General features: G+C 32.6%; 2 protein-coding genes across 2 annotated transcripts; one reads left to right on the top strand and one right to left on the bottom strand.

Annotated features, from left to right (window-relative positions):
* Positions 1-645: 645 nt before the first annotated feature.
* On the top strand, positions 646-3021 carry LOC106394679 (protein trichome birefringence-like 33). The gene is made up of 6 exons (XM_013835250.3): positions 646-1052; positions 1147-1369; positions 1450-1621; positions 1727-1926; positions 2026-2184; positions 2391-3021. The coding sequence occupies exons 1-6, from the start codon at positions 857-859 to the stop codon at positions 2728-2730; spliced, it is 1290 nt and encodes a 429-aa protein (XP_013690704.2). The 5' UTR covers positions 646-856; the 3' UTR covers positions 2731-3021.
* Positions 3022-4537: 1516 nt separating this feature from the next.
* LOC106391643 (abscisic acid receptor PYL6-like) lies at positions 4538-6483 on the bottom strand. Its single transcript, XM_013832337.3, has 2 exons — positions 5664-6483; positions 4538-4788 (listed from the first exon to the last, which is right to left on the bottom strand). Coding segments are annotated over exons 1-2 (612 nt in total). The 5' UTR covers positions 6275-6483; the 3' UTR covers positions 4538-4787.
* Between the last annotated feature and the right edge of the window lie 4379 nt (positions 6484-10862).

Here is a 10862-nt window from a genome sequence, read left to right on the forward strand (position 1 = left end):
AAAAAAAGAAAGAATTTGTGTGGAAAATGACCGTGTGTCGTATTTGATACTTGTATATATGTGTTCCGTACTATGTACAATTTAGACAAACGGTGGCTTAGTGGTTGGTTGGGTGAAGAGTGTGTACAAAAACGAACAGTGAGAGCCAACGACTTGAGCTTGAAAGCCCAACAAATTCTCAACTAATTCCACATTTCCTTTCATATTGGACTGTCTGCCAATACATATATGTATATCTAGTAAGTGAAAAGTAACCATCCAGTATGTCTTATATTGTTTTCTAAGCAACAGAAAAAATATGGAGGACTAAAGTGAAGACAATGATATGTCATCTTTACAAGTCCATCAATGTATGAAAACATCTCAAGGACACTTAGCTTCAAAGCCAAGTGTAGTTATCTTCCTCACCTCCATCAATCATCATATTATAAGATAAAGAAGCCATATTATTTAGCTAAGAAAACCTTGCTAATTTGTCAGTTAGATATAAATGAATTATATCTTACGGAAACAAAGCATCAGTTAGGAGACAAGACAACCACTCTCTTGCGTCAACATTTACCTACTCATTACCCTAAGTATCATTATTATTATTTGGCTAATTCACAAATTTTCTTCGCCAAATATAATCATAACCATATTATAAATGACCTAATCATTGTACATTACACATCTTTAGTTTTTTCTTGAAGCAATTCCAGTATAAGTTATTTTGGCTTCCTCCTTCCACATATTATTTGCAGGTTTGAGTAGAATGAGATCATCAAAACCCCAAAGTGTTCATTTCTTAACATTTTGAATACTGAAATCACATTTAAAACACTCCATTCTACTCACTGTTCTTCAAATCCTAAACATGAAACCTTCATCACCAATCTCCTTTACCTCTTCTTCCCTTGCTCCTTCACTTCCTAGAAAACACCGTCTCTCTCCTTACCTCTTCACACTCTTAATCTTCATCTTCTTCGTCTCTGTTCTCTATGGAGAAGACTTCATGTGCATCTTTGGCCAGCTTGAGCCCACTTTTTCCCTACGGCCCTCTCAAGCAACTGGTAACCAATTTTTCCACTGAAAATTTTGTTTTGAGTTCTTGTTGGAAACTAGACATTGAGATTGTCTTTCCTTTCGACTTTTTGGGGTTTCAAGAAAAGAATAAGAAACCACAGAAGCTCGCGTTTGCTATCGGTAAAACAGAGGAAAACTGTGACGTGTTTAGTGGCAAGTGGGTGAGAGACGAAGTCTCCCGACCACCGTATCAAGAATGGGAGTGTCCGTACATTCAACCTCAGCTTACATGTCAAGAACATGGTCGTCCCGACAAAGACTACCAGCTCTGGCGGTGGCAACCCAACCACTGCGATCTCCCCTCGTAATCTTACTCTCTCTCTCTCACTTTATTCACTAGGTTTCCTCTGTTTACTCTGTTGCATGTATAACTCTGTTTCATAGATTCAACGCCACGCTAATGCTAGAGACACTGAGAGGGAAGAGGATGATGTACGTAGGAGACTCACTAAACCGTGGAATGTTTGTATCGATGATTTGTCTTCTTCATCGTATCATCCCTGAAGACCAGAAATCCATTAAAACTTTTGGTTCCCTCACTGTCTTCACTGCCAAGGTAACTCTATCTACTTAAAACCTAAGTCATCACTTTCTTTTTTTTTTTTGTCTATGTTTTGCAATATTTTCACCTAATTTAAAGAGTTATTATCTCTATGTTCAGGAGTATAACGCGACGATTGAGTTCTACTGGGCACCGTTTCTTCTAGAGTCTAATTCAGACGATGCAATAGTTCATAGAATATCAGATAGGGTTGTGAGGAAAGGCTCAATTAACAAACATGGTCGTCACTGGAAAGGCGCTGATATAATCGTTTTCAACACTTATCTTTGGTGGATGACTGGCTTGAAGATGAACATCTTGTAACCATTTTTATAACTTCAAATCATATAACTATACATATTAATCACATAACAATGGTTTTTTTATATGGTTTCATGGGGTTGTGTGTATATATATAGGCAAGGATCGTTTGATGATAAGGAGAAGGTTATCGCAGAGGTACCGACTGAAGATGCGTACAGAATGGGGATGAAGAGTATGTTGAGATGGGTGAAGAACAATATGGATCGTAAGAAAACTAGGGTTTTCTTCACAAGCATGTCTCCAACTCATGCCAAGTTAGTGACTTTGACCGTTCTAATAGAGAAATTTAGCTAATAAATAATGCAAAAGATTGTTAATCCACTTTTATTATACAAGATGTTCTGCTATAAACTCCATGAACTGCTTAATTTACTTACGAAATTAATAAATTTATTGTTACTTTCGTAGCAAGAAACTAATTGGTCAGGGTTTTTTTGTTTTGTTTTATGATGTTTTTTAGGGGCATAGATTGGGGAGGTGAGCCAGGTCAGAACTGCTACAATCAGACAACACTTATAGAAGATCCAAACTACTGGGGATCAGATTGTCGGAAAAGCATAATGAAAGTGATTGGAGAAGTGTTTGGGAGATCGAAAACACCGATAACGTTACTAAACATAACGCAAATGTCGAACTATCGGAGAGATGCGCACACATCGATATACAAGAAGCAATGGAGTCCACTGACGGCGGAGCAGCTAGAGAATCCGACGAGCTATGCGGATTGTGTACATTGGTGCTTGCCTGGCCTTCAAGATACTTGGAATGAGCTCCTCTTTGCTGAACTTTTCTATCCTTGAAAATGAAAACGTTTTCTCCACCGAGAGAAACGACATCGTATCTCCATTGAGAGAAACGACACCGTTTTATCCATTCAGAGAAACGATACCGTTTTGGAATGAGCTCCTCTTGTTGTGGCCTCTGAGGTATGAGGCCAAAACGAAGAAGTGGTCTTTAGTGTAAACTTTTGGTGTTCATAGCATTACACATTTGATTATGATAGTTATAATTAGCCCATTATTTATAGTTTTAAAGAGAAATAAACAAACGGAGAACTAGCTAGCAAAGCGGTTCTTTGGCTCTGATTCTCATCGCATCATTTTTTTTGCGTTTTCTTATTTAATCAGAAGTGTCTGGACCGAGATTCTATTACTTCTCCATGGAAGTAATCCTGACGAGTAATCCGGCCCTAAATTTTCTAATTAGATCTAATACGTAAATATATGTTCCTCAAGAGTCAAGACAAACGATAATAATTTAGTTTGTTGCAAAAATCGAACGGATTTACGGTTTACTCCAACTCATGAGTTACATTACTCTCACACGGAAATGCATCTAAAACTAACTCGCATTGTATTAGAAGCTAAAACATAGGTTAAAAACTAGTTTATATGACAGTCAACTCTTCGTTTGTTTATAATGTAGTCTTGCCATGATTTATAAATGTTTCAATAAAAAAATAGTTTGTTCTCATAAATTTTATGCGAAAGTGGTTTTGATTTGGTTTGTCTTTTGAAACTTTTTCTTTTGGGGAGGCTTCGTGTTATATATTGAGTTTGGTTTGCCTTTTCTCAGACACACTCATACAAATAAAAATGACTAAATATATAGTTGCATTTTAATTTAAAGTTTATTTGTTATTTTAATGAGTTAAAGTGTTTAGATAATCCAGCTAGGACTATATGAAAACATGAACTATCCCCGCTGCTTTTTTAAAAGAACGCATTTATATATCACAGCTAGGTATATACGTTATCAAAATCTTTTGTGCATGTTTATATTTATTTGAACGATAAAGAATAATTAAATAGTAGTACTTTATATGCAACATGCCACATTGGCATACAAAACCCCAAAAAACGTATCACTCTTTTATCAAAAAAAAAAAAAAAAACGTATCACTCTTGGATTGGTCAGAATTTCATATTCACACCGAGTGAAATGTATAGTTATTATATTTAAGTAAAATAACAATATGAAATAAAGTTTTGAAAAACGATATATTATAAGAAAAATATGTATACAAAATAGGTAAATCATAAACAAAAATATGAAAGGTAGGTGGGTTTAAATGTCATTTTACAAACGACCAAAAGAAGAAAAACATTAATAGGCCTCCTTGCCAACTTGCAGCTCAACTTGCAATTCCTTCCTTCCACGACAATGCTTACATATATTTCGTACTCATTATGATAATAGATTAATAATCATATATATAATCAATTTGTTCCTTATTTTAAATTTAATTTATTTATGGAATATATTTAAAAGGTGTTAGAGAATAGTAGCAACTTTTTTCCTGCAACTTGCATGCCTTTGTTTTTTTCTATAACAAGTTGGATTTTATTACACCCAACTTGCATTTTACGTACGTTCCTATACATTTATATATATGTATTCAATGTTGAATTTGGTTTCACAAGTCTCGAAATCTTACTAGTTAATTACAAAGTAACTTGCGCATTTTGCTTTTGGAAACTTTGAAAGGATGAAAGTCTTTTCATCTTGTTCATTGGATTCTTTGTATTAAACAAGGAGAATATTTAGTTATTTATGTTCTATATTTTACATTTTCATTCATAAGATAATATATAGGACAAGGAAATCTGAAAAGTAATAATTTTGACATTTGAATTATTGTAACGGTTCACACATCCCAAAAATGAAAAAGGACCAAGGAATTTTATCACTTTGGATAAAAGTACAATTAATTTAAATTTATTTTTAGATAAAAACAAATCATTTACATATTAATAGGAAAGTTTGTCGATGAAACGATAAATTATTAGCAAGTTTTTAGTTTCGACTTAGGGGAAAAAACAATGCTGTGAACTCATTATCTGCCTGCCAGATTTTACCTGTCACCATTAAATTAAATTTAGCCAATCCATTTAATTAAAATTTTGTCAAATATATAATTGAATGCAATAAAACTCAATTTAAACTGCACATTGGTTCGAGTGTATCGTAAGTCGATGTTATTCCATCAAGGTTGAAAGCTCTGATATATAACTGAAGATCAGTTAAACTAAAAACAGCAAGTAACTCTATTGTTTGTTAAATTTTTAAAAAATCTGCTGTTTCTTCAATTTAAAGAGTGCAAAATTATGTATAGTTATACTTTAATTTCTCTCTTAAGATAAAGAAAAAGCAAATCATATGAAGCAGCACATGGGTTTTCTGATTGCCCACAAATGTTCAGATCTCTTCATATTGTATATGTAATATATGTATGGACGATATTAGTAATTAATCCAATACTATCTTAAACACATTGTTGGTATATAATTGCCGTACGTTAAAAATTATCAGATTCAAACTAGAGATCATAATATCGAAAATATAGAAACAATAGTCAGTAACTGAACATTATATTGTTACATGATTAAACAAAGATCATACATATTTAAAGTAACTGGCAAGAAGAACACTAGGAAGATAAAAACCTAAACAAACAATGTCTTGTTTATTTAAAAACTACGAGATTGTATTTACACAAGAGCTCAAGAAGTAACGATCTTAAGGGTGAACAAAAGTATCGTCGAAACGAACACTTAACAAACCCTAAAACCCTAACTTCGAAAAACCAAAAACCATTCATTTTTGTAGTTTCGAAAAATCCCCGACGATAATTAAATAATCTAGAACCTAAAAAAGAAGATAAAATCTTGAAATATAGAATATATTAGAAGATAAAGATCAAATTAAAAAGTTCAAACGGAAATGTAATTACTAGATTCTAGGCGGGTTCTCGGCGAGTTTAGCCAACGATTGCAAGTTGCAACGTACAATGGTGTCGGCGAAGCTGCAAGTCTCATCCTTATCGTTACCAGCCGGCACGTCAACGACGTATGACTCAACGACACGTGTCTTCTTGTTGTTGTCCGACGACTCGTGCACCGTCGTGACCGATCTGTAGTTCTGAAGCCTGTGGTCCCCACCCACGACGCTGAAGCTCATGACGTGGCGATCATCGTCCATGATCTCAAGGCGCTCTAAGCTGAACGCCGCGGGGAGACCAGAGACGACTCTGACCTCCCTCACGGAGCCAACCTCTCGACCGTCTCCGGCAGCCACGTGACAGCTCCTCACAAAGTGTTTATAGGCTTGAGGGTGTTCGAAGCGGCTGAGGATCGACCATACGGCGGAAGCCGGAGCGTCCACGTCCTGAACCACGACGGAGAAGCACTGAGAGGGTTCCACAACGTGCGTGTGGGAAAGCTCCACGTGCTCCGGGACGTCAGCCATGCCGCGCGTGAGGCTCATTTTCTGAAGCTGTTTGTGGTGGAGGTTGGCTGATTCCGCGGCGGTGGAAGGTCTCTGAAATTGTAGAGATGTTGGCATATCAAAAACAAGTATTATTCTCTGGCTATATCTCTCTCTCTCTTACAGAAAAAAAATAGAATTGGTTTGCTTCGTGAGGTCTTATGAAATGTGTAATGAGAAATTTATATGTAGATATATATGTAATTATATAAGGAGGAGGGTGTAAGAATATTATTAAAATGCAAGTATATGTGGACAATAGATTTATGAAGCAAGAAGAGAGAGAGAAGTTACCTTGTGTGGGTTCGTCGGCTGTCCACTTGGGATTTGTTTGAAGTGTATTTTCACAGAACCGGCTCGGTGCCCCATGATGAATATATGACTGGCTCTCGATAAGCATAACCGGTTATTTATTTGAGTTTTGATTTTACTTGGTTATTTACTGCGGAGTTTAAGGAGGTGTTATTGATTTATATATTTTGATTGATTTAGAAATCCATATAGTATTTATAAATCCAAGTAAAATATGCAAATCCGGAGGTTTTCCCTCGGATTTGAGTCTTTGTATTTTTAACTAAGAAATCCAAACAAATCCATTCAAATCCATTATAAAATCAAATATATTAGTAAATCCGTATGATTGAATAACACTTGATTTGATACAGAATTTATGAATCATTAAACCAATAACACATGATTTTAATACAGATTTGAAAATCATAGAACCAATAACACTAGATTTAGTTCGGATTTTCAAATCCATTAAAATACAACAACCAATAACCCCTACTAATTGTATATGTATTATGTAGTCAACAAAACATGATCACAGCCTAAATTCTTGATATAACTTATTTTATTAAAATAAAATATCATACAGAAATAACAATGCATTCATGTGATATATTATAAGAAATGCCATAGATTTTTCAACCGTCACTAATTTTTTGTTAAGAATAGTTTGATCCTTACTTACAAATTAGATAATTAATGGCTGAGAAAAAGAAAAAAAAAATAGATAATTATTACACATGAGATTATTCTACCATTAAATGATATATGTTAGTTTAAAGTATTTTTTATTTATTATGTTTCAAATTTTTATTTCTTAACAACTAATTAAATTCATATTTTTATTAAAAACATTATCAATAAGTATTGATTACCTTTAATTTTAGAAACGAAAATAAAAGTACTATATTATTTAGATTATTGAAAAGGTTTAACAACTAAGTATTATAATTAATTATAAAATCCAACAAATTTGTGAATATTTTATTTTTTTAAATCAAAAATTTTAGCTTAAACTAAAATAAATATTTTATCATCAATAAATAATAACCTAACTGGCAAACAAATTTAACTAAATAAAATTAAATATTTATTTTTATTAAATTAATTTTGTAGAAATAGTTTTGCACTTTAAAACGTGGATAAAAATCTAGTTGCATTTCAAATACTTTCTTTTTTGCTATAGCAACCCCAAAATTTACCTAGTTAATAACCAAGACCCCAAATTATATCAGAAGTAAAAGAAATAAAACTCTATAAAACACTGTATAAATATTACTTCATTATTGTTTGTTTTAACAACATTCAATACATTGTGGAAAACAAAATATACCTAGTTAGTAACCAAGCACTCTTGGAAGAAGCTGGAGGAAAAGAGATCAACAACAACATTCAATATATTCAGGGAAGCGATGCTACTGTAATTCAGAAACGAAACACTGCACATGATCAGTTAATCATAAATTTCCCACCATGTGTCTATACTTGCATATCAATGGAGCTAATTCCACAACATCTTAAAACATTTAGTTACCATATTGAGAGTCATTTATAACTTCTGTCCAATAATGTCCAAGATCCGCATGTACGGATATCTATCACCTACTAAGAGAACTTAATGATTTGAATGGTATACACTATAGTTGGTTAAGGCTCTACTTCTTTTTTTTTTTTGGTGCGATTACTGGGATGTCTCTCGATCGGTGGGTTTTGGATTTCAGTAGAATCTTCTGACTGCACCGATAAATTTTAACCTGGCAAAAAATTACTATAACACTGAATATTCCTAGTTGGTGAAAATAGCGTGTCATGGGTCCATTATAATTATTATTCATCATCTTGTAATCAACTTGATCGTTTTGATAGTACTAAGAAAGTATTAATCAAATTCGTTTTCAACAAAGTAATAACATTATTAGACGAGTTGGATGAAAATCAACCAAGTAGTTGCTAAAAGTAACCAGCATAAAGTCAGGAAATTTTTTCGAATTAGACTATACTATTTCTTTGGTGTGTTTTCTTCCACAAACTTATATTCCAATCAAAGTGTAATGAATATTGGACTCTTGAATTTGAGTGGTCGGCATAATAACAAAATACAATTTGGAAAATAATAAAGGGTTACTTAATGCATTGGGGTTCCAACAACTACACAAGTACAACTATACATATTTGCAACTAGTCCTACTTGTGAGATTAATACGAATAAGCGAGCAATTTGCTTTACTAATTGAACCTAACGTTTTATAGAATAAGAAGAAAAGTTTATAACTAATTTGCAGTTTTGCACTGTCCTCGATGTCAAGCTTGCTCATCTTATATGCTTTCGGGTTAAGTAACATATTACTGAACACACTAGCAAAAAAAAAAGAATCCTTCATTCATCACAATCACAAGTTGATGGGGGGGAAGCTTCTAACAAAGTATACGCCCGTTCTCTATTTACATGATTACATCCATGAAAATTAAAATTTGTACCCTAGCCGTAATAAGTAAAAAATATTCAAAAACAAAAATTCACCGAAATAAATTCAAGTTTTCCTCTTGTTTTTTATCATAAACTAAATGATGCTACAAATTTTTTTTTTTTTTTTTTTGTTACCGAGGACATCTCTAACCCAACATTATTTTTTCTTTTCAAAATATAATAAAAATAAGTATGAAGTAAAAAATACTCTAACCGTATTATATTTCTCACTCTATAATGAGATTTACTTCATAAATAGAACAATTGATTTTTTATTTGTTTATTACTCTATCATGAAGTGGAAAATAAAATACAGTTTGAGCATTTTTACTATATACTTATTTTTATTTCATTTTAAAAGAAAAAATAAAATTTTAAATTAGAGATTCTGAGAGCAAAGATGGTGTCATGATGAGTGTTGAAAGAAGGGCACGAAGCAGCTAAAGATAACGATGATGAAGTATGAGTTCTTCATTCAATCTCAAACCAATGCGTCAGACGAATTTTGAAAGCATTGTCGTATGAGGGAAACAAGACATATACATCTTCTGCTATGTATATACAGCACAATGTGAATGAGTCTGTTCATGTCTTTGACAATTAAGACTCACGATTTGTTTCTCCTGCTCTAGCATGATGGTAAGGAGACTTCAATCATACTGATACCATTTCAGTGAATATACAGTGTATTCAGTATGATGAGGAAATATTCGATCGATAAGAAATGAAATTAAAAACAAAATAAATCTAAACTTTGCGGAGATGAAAGATCATTGATGGACTAGTTTTCATATTACGTACGTCTTCCTTCTTGTTTTTACGGAAAAGAAAAAATTTGATTATAGATTTTCCTCTTTTAGTTATTACAATTTCAATTGTATATTATAACTTATTTTATCAATGTAAATTGTAACTTTCAGAACAAAAACAAAACTGAAAACGTAGTCACATTTCTTTGATTAGTGGCAGACGGAGGATGCTTCTGGTTGGATCAAGCAGTTTAATGGCATTAATGTAAACCATGCAAATTGCAACAACGAATCTCAAGTTCATGTACATGTTAAACTGAAGTACACATATATACTCTACATTAATAGCGCAAGACTATATGAATTTCCAAAGGCATTCGTATGTTCTATTTCTTTCGATGTTCGTTAGAAGATTATAAGTCTACTCAATAATTTGACGACATTTATTTTCCCCTAATTTTAACTACGAGTTGAAGATATATTTGTATTAATTTATTTATTATATGCGATTTTTATTTTGTTCCATTTCTTTTTTCAACTAGTTATGATGACATAAGTTTTGATATAAAACTGGCCTTGTTTGTCTCTGTATGTTTTTAAGAAAATGATTCTCCAATTAGATGCTAATATAATAATATGAATAAAAATCTCCAGTTACAATTAATTCCACAATTATAAAATTGTGTTGACAAAAAGCAAAAAAAATCAAAGAAACACTCAACTTTGAAGGAGTGCATCTCATTCTTATGCAGAAGAGTGACACATTTTCAAAGAGAAAATTGTGGAGGAGCAATAGCCAAATCATGTATCTTCCAATTGTTTGGATAATTAAATTAACAGTTTGCCAACTTGTTTTCTTTATTTTTCAACATGCTTTTAAGATCTTCAAGATTCAGGCAAGGAAAACGAGATAATAATTAAACCCCTTTTAATAATATACAAATAGTGTCTAATTTGCACTTTCAAATATACAATTTGCCCTTTTTGTAGAAAATATAGATAAAATATATTTACTTTTTCTTTCTTACCTCATTGCTTATGCAATCTCAGACAAGACAACCTTCCTAAATTCTGCAGACCAAATACTCCACTCCTGATTTATCCATTTTCTAAGTAAACAACTAGATTCAGCCAAGCAAATCAATCTGAGAGATCTTTT

This window comes from Brassica napus, chromosome C4, assembly GCF_020379485.1.
Source record: "Brassica napus cultivar Da-Ae chromosome C4, Da-Ae, whole genome shotgun sequence".
Taxonomy (NCBI): Eukaryota; Viridiplantae; Streptophyta; class Magnoliopsida; order Brassicales; family Brassicaceae; genus Brassica; species Brassica napus.